General features: G+C 43.0%; 1 protein-coding gene across 1 annotated transcript in view; it reads right to left on the bottom strand.

The window, feature by feature from the left end:
* The window catches only part of LOC104408869 (fibulin-2-like), a gene marked incomplete at its 5' end in the record, with an annotated part of 50199 nt that extends 28129 nt beyond the window's left edge, over nucleotides 1-22070 (bottom strand). The window contains 4 exons of the mRNA XM_010018599.1: nucleotides 3560-3689; nucleotides 7958-8069; nucleotides 21532-21848; nucleotides 21976-22070. Coding sequence (XP_010016901.1) covers nucleotides 3560-3689; nucleotides 7958-8069; nucleotides 21532-21848; nucleotides 21976-22070 — 654 coding nt within the window. The remainder of the gene's footprint in view (nucleotides 1-3559; nucleotides 3690-7957; nucleotides 8070-21531; nucleotides 21849-21975) is intronic.
* Between the last annotated feature and the right edge of the window lie 1697 nt (nucleotides 22071-23767).

Genomic DNA, 23767 nt, shown 5'->3' with positions numbered 1-23767 from the left:
TGTCTGGATTTAAATGCAAGTGTTCTGACATCTCTAATATATACACACATTTAGACACTTTCATTCACAGAATAGTTATAAAATGCAGAGTCTCTTTCCCGCTGCAATTCCTTTCATGGTCAGGACATCCAGCCCAGCAGCACTCATTTACAGGTTGCAGCTACACTGAAACAGCCTCTCTGAACCAGGGGAAGTGATTTCAGGGTCTATTCAGATACTCAGTCTATAAAAAGCCGTCAGACACATAAAACGAAGGTCATAATTCAAACTGGCACCAGTTGGCTCCATCAACAGAAAGCCCAAGGATGAACTGAAGAAAACTAAACTAACTCCTACTTCCTAGGAGAGAGATCCCTGACCTGAGGAGAGCAAGTAAGAGCAGCAGTGTTGTGAGGGTTGGATGCAGTACGGAAGTGGGAAGGAATCACGTTTCATGATCAGCAATCCTAGACGGGTATTCACACAAAACGGAGCCTGTCTCTGCTAGGAAGGCAGGGAAAATGTCCTCTAACAGGACTCTTTTCCCAAGTCACCTTTTTCCAGTTTCAAACACTGTAGCTTTTTGGTTTTGAGCATTTCACAGACAGTTTGTATCCCCTGCATGTTCAGCCCAGTACCTATGACTACAGCTCATGTTTTATGTCCCTCTTTCTAATCTGAACCCGCTCCCAAACATCATAAATATTAGATGATGTTCACATTTGCAAATATGCACAGCCATAAAGAGTTGCCTTTATATGCCCAAATACTTGTTTGTGACAAACGTACAGTACAGGTCCTGAAGATACTGCATTATTTTTGATATTAACTGGGCTAAATCACCTCTTCAAAAGATGTATTAAAAAATAATGTCTAAATAATGGCTTGCGGTCATGCTAGAAAAGAGAAACATCCTGTTTTCATCCCCCCAAACACAGAATCCCCAAATTTAAAATTTTATGAACTGAAAATTCTGCTTTCTTTAAACATTTTTCATATGGGTGCAACTTTTTTCAGCTTCAATATGCAAACCAGAAGTAACTAGGAAAAATGCATGGTTTTACTTAAGTATTGTAAAATATTGGAGTATTTGCCTTGCAGAATATGTATTTTTCAGTCATAGTTTTGATTCACAGTTTCTCCCATGTGCAGGCATCACAGGGAGTATTAAATCACTCACACACTTTGCACAGGGTTCGCATATTCTCCAGTGGAAAAATGGAAAAATTTGTTCATCAAAAAATTCCTTTTAAAATGTAAAAACTTGAATGTCTTGATCTTATATGAGCTCCCTTTTGAACGATACCAGATTCCACAACCGATTTAATAACAAATATGATTTTTTTTTTACATTACAATCAAGAAACACACCTTTAGAACCACTGTCAGATTCACAGCATTCTATGTTCCTCTCAAATATATCTTTGCTGGAATCTTTACCATGGTGGCATCTCATTCCACTAGGAAAAAGTCCCTAAACATCTGCTTTTTGTATTAGACTAAGTAACAACTGAAAGCAGCCTAAAATTAAGTTGTATTGAACACAAGTTGAATACCTGCATCTAAAGAGCTGGCACTGCTGCATTCATCTAGAAGCAAAAAAAAGGACCCCACATCTAAAATGCCTGAAGAAGACCTACACGTGTTCATTATCTGGAAGTAAAACCCCTGGTTTTGGGCAGGACAGTCTATAAACATCTTGCAAAGTCTTTGGGGCAAAAATCTTTCCACATTCCAGACAAATATCTTTGATCTATGGCTCTCAGACATAGCAGTCACTAACAGCAGAGTGGATCAGGGGAAACACTGCTATACACGGTCAGCATTTTCTGTGAGGTCACCTCTGAAGGAATGTTTCATACAATCAAGGACTAGTTTGGGTTGGAAGGGACCTTAAAGCTCCTCCAGTCCCAACCCCTGCCATGGGCAGGGACACTTCCCACTAGAGCAGGTTGCTCCAAGCCCCTGTGTCCAATCCTGGCCTTCCTAACATCTCATCTCAATCTCCCTCTGGCAGGTTCAAGCCATTCCCCTTGTCCTGTCCCTGCAGGCCCTTCTCCAAAGCCCCTCACCAGGTTTCCTGGAGCCCCTTTAGGCACTGGAGCTGCTCTAAGGTCTCCCCTTCAGGAGCCTTCTCTTCTCCAGGCTGCCCCAGCCCAGCATCTCTCAGCCTGGCTCCAGAGCAGAGCTGCTTCAGCCCTCGCAGCAGCTCCATGGCCTCCTCTGGCCTCGCACCAACGTTGTGGCCCCAGCATAGATGGCCACCAAATTTGTCAGGCATGATTGTCCCTTAGTGAAGCCATTAACTATAACAGAATGAGAAAGCCTTTCTTCAAGTCTCAACAGTATTTATTCATCTTTGTTATTTTTGAAACCAGTAGCTGCAATGACTAAGGAGCTAAAGGAGGAGCGAAAATGTGTTCCTTGATAATCACACCATTTCAGATAGTTTCTCTTGAAGGAAAACGTGACATTGGAACTGGCATGAGGAGCTATTACACGAAAGTATTTTGAAACTTGTTTCAGTTCAAACAGGAATTACGACGTTTTCCCTCTCCACTTCTTTCTGAGCAATGGCATGTGTGTTAAGACTTACCCTACAGCTTGTGCTCTGTCTGGCACGCAAGAGACCTAAGGATAATCATTCTGCCACACTTCTGAAATATTAATGTTTTCTCCCAAATGCACAAATTCTCTTTTTATTCTAATGGGGTGAACTCCAAACCCAAGTAAATAACAGTTGTGAAAACTACAAATCAAAACAGCTGATTAAACCTTAAACTCCACAGCAGCCACCCCTGTATTTTGCTTTTCCAGTGAACAATTATCCACAAGAATCACCAGTGTATGAGAACAGACAGAACTAATGAGTTCCCTGCTGAGACAACGGAAGCTGCACTTTAGCTTAGCTATGGCTATGTAAATTGTTATCAGAATGAAATGACTTCTGATATGCACTCTTCTGGTAAAAAAATGAGCAAGCAAGCAAGATGTTGAATCTTCAAACTGGTTTAAATTGGTTTGGCTCCACTGATTCTCATAAAACAAATCTCATTTGTATAAGCTGAGGCTGTGGCTCATGATTTGTGATTTGAACCATTCTTTAATGGTCTGCCTTTATTTATGAACAAAAGCTTCCATCATCATCTCAAATGCTTCTTCATCTAGGCTGTCATCTTGTTTAACTGAGAAATGAGGCTGCAGTTCAACACTGCAGGCAAGCAAACTCTTCTCTAATGGGTTTCAATCAGATCTTTGAATCAGTTTTGCCCTATCATTTTCTAAAGTCTTCTACACCACACACAGAAAAATTAAAATGGTCTTTTCAGCTATTTCCAAAGCGAGGAAGCAAAAGTAATACAGCAAGTTACATCTTAAAAACAGCTGGAAATAATTCAAAGCAACATTCCTGTTGCATCACTAGGTAATTGAAACCTCAACACAATTTCCGTGCCACATTCCTGCAACTTTATAATCTTCTGTGCTCCATGATAATGTTTGAAGAAATTACTGCTAAATGCAGGACATGAGGACACCTCATATTCGCAGCAAAATCTGTAGAAGCATCAGAGCAACTCACCTTGTATGCTGATCCTCCACAGGGATCCCCTTCCTCTGGCCCGCACACATCTCCCTCCTTGGCAGCGATCATGCCAGCCAGGCAGCTGTTCTCCTTCACAGTGGAGACGCAGCACTGCTTCTGAGCAATCCTGCAAAGGACACGAGCTCAAGTGTTCACTGACACTGGAGACATGAGGAGGGGATGCAAAACCCCCCAGACCTATTGGATTCACAACACAATCCACAGATTTGGTCTCTGTTTGACATATGTCTCAGTACTAGTGCAATACAGATGGTACCGCCGACCTGTGCAGGATATATTTTGTTCACATTACTAGTAAAAAGATTCACTAATAAATGCTCAAGAAGCGCTGAGTTTAGCTCTCTCAAAATCTGGTCACCAATATCCTTTACAGCTCAGCTATACTTGTGCAAGAGTCCCTCTGCCCTAGGTTTTATTTCTCAGAAGTCTTCAGAAGGTTTCAGAAATAGAAAACAGACAGAAAACTTCTCCCCTGGACAGTGGCAAAGGGAACACACCTCTACATGCTTCTTCAGCAGCCAGAGGACTGAAGCTCTGAACAGGATTTAAGGAGTGTCACATCACAAAACCCCTATAAACTCTCCTTTATAGCTCCACAGATTGTAACCCAGAATTTAAGCTTCTGGTTATCAAATACAAGGTTATGGGTGACTTGATCACTGCATATGACGTACTTTGGGTAGGTATAGCTCCTACACAAGGCTCTTCAAATCAAACATTTTAACAAGATTCATTGAAGATTGAAATGAAACTGATTAAAAATCTAAATGGCAATTTCCTAAATGAAATTCAATAGATGTTCACTGAAATAATAAAGTATTCTTCCCTACTATTTTAAAGTCTACAGTGTATTTCCCCAGTCCAGCCCCTTCAAAGAGGTACATGCTTCTTTTATTCATATACGAAAGGGGAGCAAAATCACACAGTCCCTTTGGCTGTACCCCATGGCCCTGTCTCTCAATCCATGCAGTGCTGCACCAGGAGTGTCTGGTCCTGAGAGAGGGAAGGGTCCCCGTGATGGGGAAGGGTGAGGACTCAGAGCTTTAGGCCACAAGAATTCTCCTGAGGGGGTTATGCTGAGTATGCAACCTGTGGATTGGGCATATGTGACACAGATGAAAGTGTTAAAGCTCAGGTTAAATTATGTATTATGTTATGAGTAAGGGACAAATGTGTTCTGGACAGATTCGGTGGCATGAAGGAATTAAGAAAAGTTTTTGTTTCTCCAAGAATAACCGTGGTGTCTAACTATCTTTTGCTGATGCACTGTCACAGGGCATGCTGCCTTGTGGAGCACCCTGGTAATGGTGAACAGGAGGTTGGTGCATTTTAACAGCCAGCACCTCATAGCAAAGCAATTCTCCTGCAACAGAAATACTTGCAAGTGACAACTTTTGTCAGTCAGATACCATTATTACTGAAATAAAATACAGTTGTCCTAGGAATGAAAAGCTTTCCTTTTCTGAAAATATATTTCCAATTCACAGCTTTCATCCTAATGCTTCAACTGAAATTAAAAAGGAAAGAGGTGATTATTGCACAAATATAGTTAAATACCAGTAATTTAACCACTGCTGCTTACCTAAGACTACCTAAGACATCCCAACCTTCACTGAAAAATGAAAAAAAAAACCAAAAAAACCAAAACTAACTGAAAGGCTTCATCATTTGTTGAAATGACAAAACGCTACAAGAAGCATTTTATATGTGTGAAGTGTTTATTGTATTGAAACACTGAAACACTCCATAGATTCATGTTCTTCTGAAACATGACATTTATCCATGAGACAGTCCTTTCCTGTATGAAATACATCCTAGGAACAGCACTGGCTGGAGCACTAGTGTATCACTGACCGTTTTTTGTGTTGGTGTCTCTTCACCTATCAGCACAGCTCAGCTTCAGCTGCTCTTTCCCCAGAAACGAATTGGGAACAGTATCAATCACATTCTCTTGTTTCTTTTTCACAAACCTCCTCTTTGCAGACCAGGTCAATGAGTTATTGGTTCAAAAATAATATTCAGAATGTTTCTGCTTTGGGGAAGAGTTAATGAGTTCAGATCAGTGAAATGACGTCAACATATTAAACTGATGTGAGTCTCTAATTGGCACACAGTGTCAGCAAAAAGCAGGATTCATACTTGTACATCTGATGCAAATGCCACCCAGATAAACACTGATCTGCTACGATAAAACACACATCAGTTAGAAGATAAAAACTGCTATACTGGGTCAGAGGAGATTTCATCTACCCCAATATCCTATTTCTGATACAGCTAGTGGCACAAGCTCTGTGAATATTTTTACATCTGGCTATCAACTGACTATCTAAGGATTTCCTTAACTTGCTTTAAAAGTTCATCCACACATGACCTCTTTTAGGTAGCCCCATGTCCCATCCTTCAGTTAGAGTTGTTGGTTGCTACACAGAAATAGGCCAATTTGGTACATGAATGTCCAGAGACAACAAGATACACAGAATCCCAGCCTGGTTTGGGTTGGAAGGGACCTTAAGGCTCATCCAGTTCCAACTCCCTGCCAGAGGCAGGGACACCTTCCACTAGAGCAGGTTGCTCCAAGCCCCTGTGTCCAACCTGGCCTTGAACACTGCCAGCGATGGGGCAGCCACAGCTTCTCTGGGCACCCTGTGCCAGCGCCTCAGAACCCTACCAGGGAAGAGCTTCTGCCAAAGAGCTCATCTCAATCTCCCCTCTGGCAGGTTCAAGCCATTCCCCCTTGTCCTGTCCCTACAGACCCTTGTTCAAAGCCCCTCCCCAGGTTTCCTGTAGCCCCTTTAGGCACTGGAGCTGCTCTAAGGTCTCCTCTTAAGGAGCCTTCTCTTCTCCAGGCTGAACAAGCGCATCCATGAGTAGCTTTAACCTTTAAGTTTTCACCACTCTAAAAATCCAAAACGACATTTGAAAACAGCAGACCCCTCAATCTGCAATCTCTCTAGAAACAATCTCCAGCCTTGGCAGACACAGGGGAAGTTTCACCCATTTGCCTTAGCTGAGGCAAATTAATATGTTGTGCAGTGATGGTCACTTGTAAACCTCAAGGACTTACAGAAAATCAGCCTGGCACAGGAACCAGTTTTTACAATCAGCATCTACCTTCTACTTTCTAAAATCTTCAGTTACTGAGGCAAGCTAGTGGCAGACCCCTGGGAGCTTGCATCACTTGCAGACACTGCCACACAGAGCGGTGCACTTGAGGTCTGGATATGTGCATGGTGACCAGCTCTGCCACTCTCCAGTGCGTTAGCAGCAAGGTTCTGCCTATGCTTTCCTTTCTGAGGCCACAGATTTGAATACAACTTCACATCAAATGTTTTCTTCACACAGAGTATTTACAGGTGGTTTTAAATCTTTAAAGCAGGGACACAACTGAAAGTTTAAAAGTAAAACAACTGAACTCCTGATAGCTATTAAATCCCAATAGATTCACGGGGACTGAAACATTTCGGATCTGGGATTTTTCATCTAACCCCAGGCTCAGATGTGCACGTGCAGCTCATTACTGTATTGGATTTGCACCTACTTAGGGCAAGGCTGGAATTTTTTAATCTGTCTTTACTTCACAGACAGTTGGCATGTGTCGGTTATGTTGTGCCACATCCCAGCGGCAGGGATTTTCATCTCCCAGTAACTCCAGAAAGGTGCAATGATACTAACTTTGATAAAACCAATTATGTCAGACTCTTTTTAAAGTTGAAAACATTGGGATCACTCTTACAGAAATCCATCTGGATCACGTTGTGCCACGTGAGTCTCGGATAACTTCGCTTTCATCCCTCCCTATTTCAGACTAGGGGGGAGGAGAGAGAGATGAGATGAGTTACAGCCAGGCTAATACGCTGTCCATGTTACTCTGCACCCATTCTTCTTTCCTTGCTGTGCAGTTGGATTCTGGCACCCCCACTCAGCCCAGATGCTACTGGTACCAGCACTATTACCAAGCCTATGGTCCCCACTCCAGCTGAACACAGACATCATACTGGACAATAAACACATCATTTAATGATCCAGATAACCATTGCATTTAGCATTGCCAAATGGAAGACAAACTCTGCCCTGTTATTTATCTGCAACTCCACAGAGGTGCATAAAACTGGGAAACACAAAATCGTGCTTTGCTCACATAAGAGAGGGAAAGAAACCTTAAGAGGCTTTTGTTTAGATTAGATTTTGGGAGAAGGGAGAGGGAAATCCTTCTTTCTAATTTGCCAAGACATATTGCCAGTCTACCAATAATTCACCCAAGGAATGAAGCAATTCCCAGTCTCCTGGACATCCCATGAACTGTACAATCATTTGATTTCTTCTGAAGGGCTGCTCTCTACATTAACCTAAACCGCTCAGGTTTGCCTCACGTACCTGCAAATGTCACCATCCATCCCACTGACAGGGATTTCCGTGCACTCCCCGTTGTCTATAGCCCACTGCTGGCCAGCTCCACAGCAGCTCTCAATCAATTCCTTCGTGGAACCTGCATGAAACAGACACACAGCATTTTTAATGTGGAATGGATTGGTTTTAGCTCTGTTTCCCTAATTGAGAAGATCTTTAAAATAACAATAGTTCAGCTTTTTATTCTTCTTTCTTTCCCCATTTCATTTGTTTACATGCAAAAAGAGGCAACTGATACCTGCAGTATCTTGACATGACCAATCACTAGGTAATGTGTTTCAGGGAGGAACAACAGAAGCAAATTGGAGTTTTAAGCACAACAAAAGACATAACTGGTTTGAAGACAACTCCATCTTTGACATCTCTGGACAAAAAAAGCCCTGTAAAATCATGCATGGCTACCTAACTCAAGTTAGTTTAGTAAGTCATTCTGCTGTTGTAACAGTGCCTGCACCACAAGACCAGGTTGCTCCTGAACACTGCCAAGAATGGGGCAGCCACAGCTTCTCCGGGCACCCTGTGCTAGTGCCTGAGCAATGGAAGGCACACGTGCCTCATATGTCAATACACAACTCCACAAAGAGTCAACGGCCTGGTGCTGCACCTGCTCTCCCCATTGGCTCATCAGAAGTGAGTTCACCAGTTCCTTTTAAAGCCATTTATATGGACGTAAGGAACATCTTGTGAATTTCATTCATACTTTCAGGCCAGTCTCTGGGATGGTCTGGTGTTGCCATCAAGAGAAAACAAGACAAAACCACCCCAAGCTGAGCTGTAGGAGATGTGAGGGTGCAATGGACTCCACACCTGGGCACTCTCTGACCAACACCCAGCAACACCACACTGCACAACAATGTGTTTTCAAGAACTCTCAGCCAGTTTTGGGGCTTCAGACTGTGCAATGCTTCCATTCTATGCAGCATTATTAACAATGTTAAAAATCTACTTTAGTCTCAAAAGCCGTGTTCTGTGTAAGAGTTGCTGTATGACACAAGACGGATGATACATGAAGTTAAACTAGGCAGGAAATATACTTGGTGCCAGGTAATTACGAGACACTGCTGTAAAACAGTGTTTCAACACCATTTTAATTCAGTCCCTTGGTGGAAATGCCATTCATTTTACCAAATGCTGAAACACATTTATTGCTACACTGTTAGGTTTAAAACATGAGAATACAGCAGAAATTACTAATCTACAGTAATCTACATGATTTATAATTCCAATCACAATGAATTACTCAGTCCTCACTAAGGATTCAATAGTAGATTGCTGGGCTCAAGTGCCATACTACTGAGCAGTCACATTTACAAAATATATTGCCTTCTGGTATGACTTTATGAATAATTAACTCTAGAATGCAGTTATAATAAAATGAAATATTGCATTTTATCTCAATCAGGAATTAGAAAAACTGAATAATTCATAATAGGACTCAATCATTAGCATGGATTTATGATACTTTGATTTTACATTAGAACTAGATACATGCACAAGACTGAGTATCACATAGGTCTATGCGGGATGAAGACTTCAAGCTATAACAGACTGAAATACTTAAACATTCAAACAGAGCTTTGTTTATTTGGGGCTTTCATTATTTCATCAGATTTAGAAGTAGATTTGCATCTGCTCATGGAAAACAAAGTCATTTTAGTTGAGAACACCATAATCCCGAATATTTGTTACACTGCGTGCATCTCTGATACTTCAGAGTCATTTAACAGGACCTGTCAACAGATAATTTGCTACTTGTGAATTTCTTCACAAGTAAAAAACCCAAACAACTTATTTCAGGCTGCACTACAAAACACCATCATGCCTCCACTTGTTTTCCATTTAGTAACTTATTTCCTACAATTATCACTCTATGTCACTCTGAAGATATGAACTGAAGTACATTTTGACCTAATCTTAAGTTTGTGTATTGACTTTTAGAGGCATTCAGAATTTAATTCAAATAGTTAGAGAAACATTTTCTCTCTAGAGAATTTTAACTCCTCCTTGACTGTACCTTAAAATGTCACCTTGTCTCAATGCGGGTCCAAACCTGACTCATGGTGCGATGGCCTCTCACTGACTTGGGATGCATCAAGGTTTTCCATATGATATCCCTGCAGCTTCGACATGCTGCTCCCCAGGAATTTCATCTTTCAGCTACAAGAATTGAAAAATCTGCTACAGGAGGTAGTGGGGAGCGTGTGTTTTAAAAAGTTCAGCTGAAGCTCAAACTCTACACTGCGGAAAGCAGACAGTTAAAGGCTACCGAATTACTTACACAAGGAGTTTGATAGAACAGCAAAGGAGACAAAAGGTATTTTCAAAACCCTCCCCTTCCTTTTCACCCCCCAGTGTTCACAAATCATGTTTCAAGAGTGATAAAGCACCAGCCAGCTCTCTGATGGTCAAGAAGGGATAGGACATTTCAGTTGCTTAGCAGAGGTTTCCTGACACTAAAGTTGCACTGATTTCAGCTTCACCCGAATTTCCACAAAAAGGCAATGTTCATACCTCTGTAACTAAGCTGAGCTCCTGTCCTTACAATGAAGCAAGCTATCCAGCTCCTATACCTCAGGAAAATAGTTTATCTTCCTCAGAACTACAGTACTTACTCTTGGGAGGGACGGACAACAACACTAAAAGCCAACCAACACCACAGGATCTTGCAAGGAAATGAGTTTGTACACTGAGATTAATTTTGATGTGGAGCCTCCTAGAAATGAGGCACTCCATTAAGATGCATCTTCATTCTGCGGGTCTCATTGCTCATCCACACAGGAAGCTGACAGGCCTGACTCTCAAGCCATAACATCATTTTGAACAACACAAATGCACAAACTGCCCGAGTCCTGAGCTGCCATAAATCATCCACCCCCAAGCCCAGCATCACCTGCAGGAAGGCAGCAGCACATCAGCTTAACGAACTGGCCTCAGAGAGCCCCTAATGACCCTCCTCAGCAACACTTGTGGTGGATGATGACTTCCCAAGTAGCAAAGCATAGAATCATAGAATCCCAGACTGGTTTGGGTTGGAAATGGACCTTAAGATCATACAGTTCCAACATCTTGCTATGGGCAGTGAAAAAACGCACGAAGGCTGACTCCTTCATTGGAGCACACCTAGCACCATTCTGCACCTTAAAAGCAAGCTGTGATGTGGTATAAAAGCTGATCCAGTGGGATAGGCTACTTTCATCTGCTGCAATACACCCTCACCCAAGTGAGTGAAAAAGGCACCAGAAATGGTACAGAGCAGAACAGAAGCAGTTTCCATCACCTTTCCATGAGCACATATGATCAAGGAAGAGATCAAAGCAGCGTGCTGCTTTTCCTGTCTAGTCAGTGCTCATGACTTGTTTCCTGCTCCCTTATAAAAACCCAAGGCACCTTGAACATGTGTTCATAGTTTCATATGTGTCTATTTTTCCTCCTAAAAGAAGGGGTACCTAGACATGCAGAGCACCCAGCACATCCATTTCACAAGAACTGTTCGCTCACACTGGAGAAAGAGGTATTGTATTTCCTTATCAAATACCTGCCTGAGAACATAAACCTCTATGTTATGGCAAAAAATGAAGAACTTCACAGAACAACGATTAACTTGATGGAGTTCTTAAAAAAATGAAAAATACCTGTTTCCAGGGGGTCTTTTTTCTGCTCCAGTCTCTTCATCACTTACAGCTTTAATAAATAGTAATAATAATAATAATGTACTGTAGCTTTACCCTGTAATAGTTTGCCATTTCTTACCTATCAACAGTCTGAGAGGCTTTATTAAATTCCCTCACTGAATTTTGCCATTCGGTTTGCAGCATAACATGTTCTGAACTTGATTCATCAGTGACGGCTGGGAAGACATTTTAATGAGTGAAGGTGAAGAGGAGAATAACATTTATTTTGGCAAAGACAGGGGAGGGGAGAGTGACAACACAGCCCCAGAGGCAGCTGCTTTCACTTCAATCTGAACCACCACTTACGTCATTAGGCCTAGTTAAGCTTTCTTCAGGACCTGTTCCCAGATAAATGAGTGTATGGTTTATTCTGTGCAGGTTACTCCAGGCTCCTCAAAATGCTCAGTGTTCAGGAGCAGATTTGACTGTAAATCTCACTGAAATGAGAGTAATGCTCAAGAGTTTCCGTGACCAAACCCTCAGTTAGCTCATTGCTCGGGAAGGGGCTTTAACCCACAGGCACTCATGAGGCTTTTAGGCTCCTCTCATTGGAAATAATGAAAAAGCAGATTGCAGGAGAAACACAGGCTGAACTGAGTTCAACACATATCCCATGGCTTCAATCCAGTACCTAATCCTTCTCTCCTCTTTTCCATCATCCCCTTCCATTTCTACTGGACTCAATTTGCCATGCCATCATCACAGTAATGTGAGTGAGTTCCATCACACTTGCAGCAACCTGCCTTCATTTTAAACTTCATGCAGCAAAGCGGGTTTCTACGGTCTTCTTCTTCCCCTCAAGTCACCTGCATCTCTTTAGAAATCCATCCCACCGTTCATCCAGGACAAGTTCCTGTTTTATTACCTTCACTCCTTGGGAGGCATCTGCTTTCTATTTCAACCTGAAAATGCTGTTTCCTACATTATTCTTTTTTCATAAATTCCTTATGCTGGCTCGCTTGGCAAAATATAAAGAGTTGTGTCTGCCCAAAGGCACAATATAAAACTGGATAAACCCAAGTGAATGTTCTCATTTTACTATGTACTGTACAATAGAGACATACATCAACATAGCCTCAGCCAGGATTGTTTGGCAGATTCTGTTCAAAGTGTGAATGAATAGCAACCTTATATTCCCTCTGGCTTTAGCTCTGGATAATCCTTGTAAGTCAAAACTTGTATTACCTGTGCCAGAGGTCAGATAATTTAGACTGTGTTTGGTCTTAAACGTTTCCATGACAGCACCCTTTATTAGCTCCAGGTTGGAAGGAGGGGTGGGTGTGTGTGTGTGTAAACAACTAAATAAATTCTTTAACGTTTTTCACCAACTAGAAATCTAAGCAATTTCTCTTCCTGCCTTTGGAAACTTTGGCTTACTGAGATTCATCTTTCTGTCACTGAGTTTAAAGTGAAATGGTTCGTACACAACCGTCCTTCTATTAGCTACAATAATAACTCAAAGAATGGATAATGTTTCTTGCCCTTCAGCATAGTCTTGGCTGGATTTTCCTCCTTGACTTTCCTTCCCCAGATATTGCACAGAGTATATTTCTGCTGGCTATTAACTTTCAAAAGAGCTGAGGCTTTGAAAGCCTGGTTCCGATTATCTTTGTGATTCCTGCCTAAAGAATTTCATCTTGGGGGAGAGCACGCTCTTAGCAAGCTCCTTTTTGTGGCTAGGTAGGCTCCTTTCTTCACAGCCATCGTTTCCACCAGCCCTGTTGAATTTCCAAGTTAAATCAAGAGGCACAGTGAGATGTAGCCAGGGACTGTCTGTCGGACCACTTGGGAAATTCAGGCAAGACAAGTGAACCTGCTGCAACTCAAGCATTTAGTAACACAAGCACTTTGAATATGTTCTTACAAATGAGCTGAGGCTGGAATGGGAGTTAAATTACAGACATAATATTCCTTAAAAAGAAAAAGCAAATAAACATCAAGAGGCAAAAGGATGTGTGTTTAAGAGCTTAATGTAGCTTATGTGCTCCCCCTACTTCTGTGGGGCTTTCTACAAAAAAAAATCACTAGTTCCACCATGTAACTGTTCAACCCCCACTGCTGCAGTGCTAGGGACAGCCACCCATCAAGACATGTTGCTGCTTCTTTAAGAGTGTAGCAGTGAAAAAGGTCTTTTTTTGGGAAGGTTGACCAAGGAGAAGCCAAGCTGCTGTGCCATGTCAGAGTACAAGTGCTTAACAATGCTAGATACACCTTAATCATGCAATCCATATCAAGAATGTAAGTACCACTATTTGATCTCATACCAGCCACAGCAGAAATTGTACTTTTGCTTAAAGTCACAAAGGAGGATTGCACATTTCTATCTATCGGGATCGTATCTTCTTCACTTGGGCACACATCGCAGGCACCGCACACACACATGAGAGGGAACTGCTTATGAACAGTCATAGGAAGCCAGTCCCAAAGTCCACTCATCTTTCAGGTTGCATCTTTCAGGTATTTGAGTTTTATAACTTCAGTAACTGAAAAAACAAGCAGCCAAGCAGCTGACCAGTGCTTGATGTGCTTCCATCAGTCCAACCACACGTGGCACAGCCGGGAATATGCACCCCGAGCTGCACTCTAGGAGAGCCCATCCAGACACTGGTCACAAAACAACTCTTAAATCATTCGGGGGGGAAAAAAAGCCAAGATTTTCTTTCTCTTCACAACCAATTTGTGCAAAGTAGAAAACCAGTAAAATTCATCAGAGAAGTTATTCACTGTGAATTGAATGCTCATCTCTATTCAGAACATTGCTGAAACAAAGTGGGAAAATTGACTCACTGACTCATCCCCAGCTGCTGCCTTGTTTTTCCTGCTGCATTTCTCAGCACAGCTTTCAAAGTAACCTGACACAGGGTGTTAGCAGGGGCCGCAGCCCTTGCAAACCACCTCTCATACCTTGAGAAGGTAACAGGAGGCAGGATTACACACCAGCATCAGGCTGAGGCTTGTTCACCACAAACTGCTCATCAGAGGAGAGAAAACTCCGAGTTTCATTGAGTTTCTCATTAGTGCATAGGAATGCTTAAACTGCTCAGAAAAGCTGCTGCAGGGCTCCAGCTCTCCTTATCTGGGTATCCTCCTGCACCCCTCGCTAGTCCTTGTCAAGTTTCTAATCCTAAATCCATTGTTTATTTGTTTTATGATGTTCTGAAGAACTCTCTCATTTCCTTTGACTTTTCTTTATGAAGTTCTGCAGTCAGTGTTTGTGCAAGGATTGCAGCAATAACAACTGTGGCCCAGGGCATTTCCTGGATTAATGACAGGCTGGAAGAGATGATGGCCCACGGCTCTGCCTTGATCCATTAACCCCAAGGACTTTCAATTCTCCAGGCAGCACTCACTGCCAGAGCAGTTATTGTGAAGGAAATTCAGTGGGATACTTTAGTGAACAGCACAGAATAAACTTCCTTTTATCCCTCACAAATGTAGGAGGAAATATTAATTTGAATGAGCTGATAATGATGTTTGGAGTGTTTCAGGGGAGTTTAGCGGCCACCGGCAGGAAGCACAGCAGGAAATTTCTCTTTTGCCATGCAGTGTGCATCAGAGCCAGAGCTGTTTGGAAACAAGACTGCTCAATTCCCTAAGAAAATAATAATTTAGGGTGGAAATTAGGAAATGAAGTACCTTGTTTGAAACTGTCACTGTGGTTTCACCCAGGAGGTACTGGGTACTCATTTGTCTCATTTCCACTTCCAACTTTACACCTCCAGCTCAAACTATCTGGTCTCCCAGCTGCAGCTCAGTGTGACCCCACTAGAGCCTTTGGCCACAATACACCAAGAGAAATACAATGACATGAAGGGTTTAATTCCCTATTTCTTCCCTGTCAAAAATCTACACCACCCAGATCACACACACAAGTCCTATGTTTTGTTTCAACTCGGTGTTTCTAATTAAAAGTAGCAAGTCTTGCTCATATGTGCTCATCAGCATTAACAATACTGTTGTATACTTGCAAGCACTGTTAGCGAAGCCACTTCAAAGAAGACACCATTTGCAAACTACTGTAAACTATGGTCAAAGTGGATGTTTTCACTGGCTTGAACCAGTGCCTATGGAAGCCTACCGGCCCTGTCTGCTCCTTTGCTAAAACTTAAGGCACAGAGCCCTTGAATAGGTAACTTTGAACACGTTTATATCCATGCAAGTCCTTAGTTCAGCAGCATTGATGAAACTCAGACACGTGCTGACTCAAGTCCTGTGCGAGGAGCAGTGTGATGGAGGATAATAGTGCTTCCTCCAGGGAACATTCAACAAGAAACATCTGTCTCCCACAGAGTATGAAATAATCATAGGGATATTGTGAATAGATTGGCATTTCATTAGCTGACAGCTTGTATCTGTCTCCACAGAAACTATTCCTTCAGCCATATCATCATTTTATGCTTTATGTAAAGACAGTCACGATGCTTTTCCTTCTCAAGCTCTTATGCATACACCACTTGAACCAAGCACAAACACAACTGGAAAGAAGGAACCACGGTCCAGTTTAGCCATGTGCTCCATACGCAGCTAGGAAGGAGGTTTCCCTTCCTGATCCTGCCCAGCTGGAGGAGGGCTGTGTGCCACAGCAGCACTGGGGCAGGCTCCACTGCCCGCCTGTGGCACCTGAACCAGGCATGAGTTAAATTTCAGCCGGAATTCCATCTCCTGCAATGGACTCTGGCTACACTTCCCACTTGGAAACTACAGACTGCAGCCAATTGTAAAAGAATTTACATTCCTGAACATATTTTACTTTGGAACCAGAGATGAAGAGAGAGAAAAGGGACTGACTTGCGAAAAGCTCCAACTCCAATTTAAATGTGTTTTGGAGCATTTGGGATAAAGGCGGCAAATTCTACTGGAGGGTGGGGGAGTCTCTTCATCTCTCCCACAGAGGCTCATTACAGTTACTTACTGCAGAAGACTTCTGAAACAGAGTAAAAGAAAATACTGAAAGAGGCAGAGCTTTACATGCCACTTCATCAATACATTTCCAAAAAGCAGGATTTATTATTTGTATGTGAATAGTAAAGAGTTCACTGCTCATTTTCTTACTTTTTTAATATTCAACCACAAAGTGGGAAAGCAATGTCCACTGGCACACAGTACCTGCTGAGGCTGAGGAAACAGAAGCTAGGTAAGGGAGGAGATGATCAACAGAAGTAACTGCAAAACAGAGAAGGGAAGTGGGCTCAGTGCTCCATGTTTAAAGATCAAATTGTAATTAGATGGTGGAAGTACCAGGACAGTTCCATTTTGAAACTTCTTACCCAGGTTTCCAGTTCAAGTCAGCCTACTACTAGCTAGTAATTAGTGCACAGTCGTAGTTCAGTACTGGAGGCTGTTGATAATAAGATCCATACGAAGCACTTTGTGGTGATGGAAACCTTTTGGGGCAGCACATAAGAAAGGAACCAAGTGTCTGTATATTTAAACCCAGAAAAGTCTGGACACAGCTGCAAAGAAAATAACTTGCTGAGTCATCATCCATGGAGAAGGGATATGAGTGGTTGAAACGAGGCTCTGGGTGGCTGAGAGGTTTTGGAGCACCACCAAACTGTAGAGGCCCACACAGGCAAGCACAATGCCTGGGAAGGCCGAGGCCCTTCACATCATTCTCACGATTTTAGTTCTTAGCTTAACAACTGTGCTCCATTAGCAGAGTTAGCCAACAGCTTCAAATGGGACAGTGTTTGTTTATTGTCTAAGGCTACAAAAGCTTGATGCAGAGTCAAGCTTTTTAATGTCTGCCCGTGTTTAAAATGAAAGTTGTTCTCAACCCCATCTTGAGTTCTCAGTGGCCTTTTAATTCATAAGGAAAAAGAGCACAATCCTTGCACCTTCACTGAGAGGGAGGACCTGCCCATTTTGTCTGGGGAATGGAAAAATACACTCACAGCCCAGTGAGGCATAAATTTATCTTCACGTATGAGGCAATTACTTCATACAGAGCTGCTTGCATTCTGAATTGCTACAAGCAGAATTCTGGTAAGTACTGACACATGGTTCACACAGTCTGCATGCAGTCTGAATGCAGACTGGCTGAAGTGTGTGGTAACCTCCCCAACCGTGTTCCAATAATCCAGCTGCATTTCCACCCTTGAAATCAAAGGGATATAAATATATCCTGCACAGAGACCAAAATCACTAGGCAGATACTGGGTTTCAGGGCTTTTGTCTCCCTGTGTCAGTACACCTTGTGAAGAACAGATCCTTTACATAAGGTCTGAGAGCACAAGTGAAAGAAACTCATCCTCTCTTGGTTGTTCAATAGATCCAGGGCAAGAGGAGAAATATCTTAGTGCTACCTATGCACTGGCTGTACTTGCAAACAGTGACATCATTCTGTAAAAGGGACTGTAATGTACATTTTTAATTCTGTAGCTGACAACCTAATTTGTTATTTATGTGCACAAAGGAAAATGAGCACAAACCAGGTCTTTTATAACCTACTCCATAGCAGCAGGACTCTGCATAACTTCTGATCTCTCCAGCAATCACAGAGATCTAATTTGCTTTTATTTGGATTTGCCAATTACACCTTTCTATGCTGTATCTGAAATCTCATATGGGTGGGAAATGAATCTGTAAAGGCAAATTACAACTCTAGTGAGCAGCACACGCAACCCAGAGATCCCAGTGAAGTGCCAGTGGCATCCCCTCATTCTCCTCATCGGATGCAATTTCTTCTATTAACCTCCAAACCAGCCTCTCTTGCTGATAAAGTCCTCTGACAAACCAAGATCCCACACATCCCAGATGGGATCCTGGAGGCAGGAAAGAGGTGAGTTCCTATGGGAAGGACTCTCTTTACCTCCGCCAGGCTCCAGGTCACATTTAAACCCACCAACTCTTTACCTCAATACCTGACTAACTCATGCAAGTGTTAGAACTCCTGCAAGAGGCTAGAACTCAAATGGTTTAAGACTTCAGAGATGAAACCTGATGTAATACAGCCATGAACTTCAGAATAATGTGCTTTCTGATGACACCTATGAGATGACAGCTTCCACGCTTGGCACCAGCTGCGTTTCTACATGGCCCAGAAGCTGTTACACCACTTTCCACCCCCTACTGCCCCATCACTGCTAAACTGATGCAGACCTCAGTGGGAAGAAGAACGGAAGCAACGTGCGGGACGGTGTGGAACGGTACAGCACGTTCTTGGCAGTGGCCGGGCACCAGCCACATCCCTCCCCCGTAAGGAATGCATCTTTCTTAACCAAGGGAGAGGTTCAGCTTTGAACTTACTGCTTCTCCCAGTCAACAAACACTCTTTGTTAACTGTCAGCTGTTTCCTAATCACTGCAGGACATCAGCTTTCACGTAGGACAAGGGCCACGCAGGGGTAAGAGGTGAAGAATTGTTCCCCTCTAACATACAGCTGGAAACATGAGGTCAAAATCTGACTTCTGCTGTGGCTTTGCCACTCTACATAAACCTGCAAGGAAAAGGAAGGGAGTGGAGGCAAGATGGGGTATATACTATTATAACAGAGTATCAGCACATATCTTCACTAGCGTCTGCAAACCAAAATGAAAGCCAGAAATCTTTATCACATCAGATAGGCAAGTCCTTATAAATATCTGAAGAAAAATGTACCTGTTCCCAATACAGGAGTGCAACAAGCCCAAGCTGCAGGTACCTAAGATGCATTTTGATTTGAAGGATTTCACAGTCCTTTCTGCAGATGAGAGAGAAAGCTTTCTGAGGCCAAACACTGTCCCCATGGCTCTGATGTTTGGTACAAGGACATGGGAGAAAGCTTTTCTGTAACAGCAGCACCACGACAAGTCAAAGCTGCTGTGCTAGGGGGAGCTCCAAAGCTGCTGGGAGAAGCACCCGCTCTGAGCCCTGCTCCCCTCAGCAAGGGCTGGGACCTCCAGCAGTCTGTTGGCAAGGCTGCTTTTAGGGAGGAGTTGTTTGTTTTTAAATTCAAGTTAAATGCACTGCAACCACATTATAATAACAGATTGGCTATCTGGCAAAAAGACAGTGCAAAAACTCTTGGGATCACAAGCTTTCTAGGCAATTTGTTACAAAAACTTTCACACAGAATATGAATATTCAGCTTTCAACAACAGAGAAGTGCCATCCACGTGTTTCAGGTTAGGACCACTCTAATCTTGCCTCATCCAAATTGCACTGGGCGAAGGCAGAGCTGTACATGCAGCTGTGGCCTGAGCAGAGCCTGTCTCACGCAGCACTGTACCGCGTTGAGAAAAGCATCAGTAACCCAGCTGCTGGGGCAGACAGAAGTAACCAGAGCAGTGACAGCCCCTACAACACTAAGCGATGTCATCTGTGTCCAGCTGGCTTCCTGTAGCTTTCACCCTGGAAGGTTTCTCTCTTTCACTCCTGGTTTTCATCTCCCAAGTCCCTCAGTCCTCTCCCTTTGCTAATCACACATATTATTCTTATTTTTCTTGACCCTTTTTCTTTATCTCCCCCCAAATCTCTTTTCCCATGTCTTTTTGGAAACTCTCCAACAAAAAAAGGCAATCCCTTTCCTTTGGAAACCAACAATTCCTGATGTTCCACACACTGCTCACACAGTCTATGTTTCCCCTAGCCCTTGATCAGTCAAACCTTTTTGCACTTTGGCTCACTGACTCAGCAAAGCTGATTTCAGAGGTATTAATGGTATGGGACGAGGAGCATTCTGCTGTTGGCAGCACCAGCACATGGTGTGCCTGCGCTGCACCACCCCACTGCACAATTCCTGCCTGCAACCACCTCAAGCCAACGGATGAAATCAAAGTAATATACCACCTGCACTGAATTCATACAGTTGGAAAATATTTGATTCCTGTGCAGTGATTCACTGACTTTCATACAAAGTTCAGTCTCCAGCATCTGCACATGAACTAGCACTGTAATTGAGTGAATAATATTTATCATACAATCCCAGGTTGGAAGGGACCTTAAGGATCATCTGGTCCAACCTTTCTTGGCAAAAGCACAGTCTAGACAAGATGCCCAGCACCCTGACCAGCTGACTCCTGAAGTATCCAACACTGGGGAATCCACCACTTCCCTGGGGAGATTATTGCAGTGGCTAATTCTCACTGTGAGAAATCCTCCTCTTAAGTTCAATTGGAATCTCCTCAGGAGAAACTCATACCCATCACCCCTTGTCTTTTCCCTGGGACTCCTGGTAAAAAGGGAGTATCCATCTTCTTTGTAGCCACACTTTAAATACTGGCACACAGTGACAAGGTGTCTCCTGAGCCTTCTTTTCTCCAGGCTGCACAATCCCAGCTCTCTCAGCCTTTCCTCACATGCTGTCCAGTCCTCAATTATCTTTGTGGCCCTTCTCTGGACCCTCTCCAGCCCATCCACATGTTTTCTGTACAGCAGGGACCAAAACCGAGCCCAGTATTCCAGGGGTGGCCTGACCAGCACTGAGCAGAGTGGAACAGTGACATCTTTATCTTTGCTGGTGATGCCCCTGTTGATGTAACCCTGCATCCTGTCGGCTTTCTTTGCTGCAGCTGCACACTGATCATTCCCATTGAGCTTGTATCCCCCAAGACCCCCAGTTGGCAAAAGCACAGTCTAGACAAGATGCCCAGCACCCTGACCAGCTGACTCCTGAAGTATCCAACACTGGGGAATCCACCACTTCCCTGGGGAGATTATTGCAGTGGCTAATTCTCACTGTGAGAAATCCTCCTCTTAAGTTCAATTGGAATCTCCTCAGGAGAAACTCATACCCATCACCCCTTGTCTTTTCCCTGGGACTCCTGGTAAAAAGGGAGTATCCATCTTCTTTGTAGCCACACTTTAAATACTGGCACACAGTGACAAGGTGTCTCCTGAGCCTTCTTTTCTCCAGGCTGCACAATCCCAGCTCTCTCAGCCTTTCCTCACATGCTGTCCAGTCCTCAATTATCTTTGTGGCCCTTCTCTGGACCCTCTCCAGCCCATCCACATGTTTTCTGTACAGCAGGGACCAAAACCGAGCCCAGTATTCCAGGGGTGGCCTGACCAGCACTGAGCAGAGTGGAACAGTGACATCTTTATCTTTGCTGGTGATGCCCCTGTTGATGTAACCCTGCATCCTGTCGGCTTTCTTTGCTGCAGCTGCACACTGATCATTCCCATTGAGCTTGTATCCCCCAAGACCCCCAGCTCCCTTTCCACAGAGCTGTTCCAAATCCCGGGAGATCCCAGCCTGTGCTGCATGCCTGTGTTTTCCAAGGTGCAAGACCTTACACTTGTCCTTGTTGAACTCCATCAGGTTCTTGTCAGCCCCCTTCTAGTCTGTACAGGTCACCCTGCAGAGTGGCTCTCCCTTTCCAAGTGTCCACTTACCCACTCAGCTTGGTGTCATTGACAAACTTCATCAGGGTGCATTTGATCCCAGCATCCAGATCACTTATGAAGATGTAAAACAGGTATTTGAAGAACTTGAGAGAACATAGAAACCTGAGTTCACAGTTTCATGAATTCCTAATGTTACTGAGGTAACTTTTACATTTCCAGCTTGTTAAGCACAGAGCAGAACTGCCTGGTGTAGCATAACAATTTGTTAGCGAGGCCGGTTTCTTTTCCGCACCCTCACCTATTCCAGTAATGACCACTGCAACTCCATGCACTTGATTTGTGGATTAAAGTTATTTAGATAGGAAGTAATATTTAATACTGAAAGGAGTGAAAAGAAGCCTTCTAAATACATTTTTGCTTTCACCATTCTCATCCCCTCTATAAATCATCTCACATTTTAGTTGCTTAACTGGCTAGGAGTGGGGAACTGTTTCACTACTTCCAGCGTTCCAAGGCTTTATATCAACGTAGATCTAGGACACAAAGTTTAATGACATCAATTGTCACTGCTAATCAGAGATAAAAGAAGTTATTTTACAAACATCTGTGCAGTGGAGTTGGCACATAAAAAACAACTGCAAATGAGCAAAATATTTTAGCATTTAGACACAGAAGGTTACATTAGTTCCCAAGAGTTAACATCTGGCTTCAAACAAAACCAGCCCAAGGCCAGCAAGAGCCCAAATTGTCCAGTTTTCTGCCAGCAACATATAGATCCAGCTTGAACAGAAACATGACAGGTAAGACTTTCTGAAGGCTTTTTCCATGGAACAGTTCCAAAACACTTCATATGTTGAAGAAGTCAATTAAATTTGATATGGTTGCTTGACATCCAGTGACATTTGCTAAAAAGACAGACTTGACATTTTTAACTCTTGATGTAATATTTTCACAATCCAGCCCAGCATAAGAAAACAAGTTACAAGTTGAACTTATGAACTATGTACCCAGCACCATCCAGTATCAATCTTACTGGAGGAATGCAAGTGATCTGAGGTTTTACAGGTACACATACTATCAGCAATGTAAAAAATTACTATTGATTACAACCACACAGCTTCACAAGTGACAGCTCCTCTCCTGATCCCCACTGCAACGAATCCACTTTTTCAGTTACTATTTTCTGACTTTGATTTCTGAGGATGGACTGACGTGACACTCATTAGAATGACTTCAAGATGAGGGCACTTTCCCTTCAGTATGGCCACAAATGTACACCTCAGCAGCCTAACTCACAGCAACCTCTATTCATATCTTGATAATCTTCCCAATGCCTTAAGAACATGTTTTGGCTTCACGTTTACAGCATGAAGTATTGTGCTCATATATGAAGATATGTACAGCATGGCCGAGGTCACCTTCATTTCATACAGATCTCAGATGACTTTTTCCTTCCCTTATCACCCAAGTAAGTAGGTGGGTCTGTCACACCCCATCTTTGCAAATGATTTTTTTAAAGTAGGACGCAGGCCAACATGCAAGTTTTATATATTTTTTAATCGTCTTATCAAGGTACTTTTCCCTTAATAGTGGTAATCTTCACTTACCAGAGATGGTGCAATACAAAAATACAAACGCCCCTCCCAGTCCTTCTTCCCCCATAAAAGAAAAGATTCTGCAGTTTTTTATGTTTTGTGAAAAAACACACTCATTTTCCTTTCGTAGCTGGCAGGATTTGAGGAAACCAGAGAGTGGGGATAGTGACAAAAGACTAAAATGTGGTGGGGCTCCTGACAACAGCAGGGAGGGGCAGACTCCTCCGGACAACAAGGCAAACATT

The sequence above is a fragment of the Nestor notabilis genome, unplaced genomic scaffold (assembly GCF_000696875.1).
Source record: "Nestor notabilis isolate BGI_N333 unplaced genomic scaffold, ASM69687v1 scaffold10427, whole genome shotgun sequence".
NCBI lineage: Eukaryota > Metazoa > Chordata > Aves > Psittaciformes > Psittacidae > Nestor > Nestor notabilis.
Note: the sequence above shows the minus strand (reverse complement) of the source record. Positions and strands in the feature narration are given on the sequence as shown.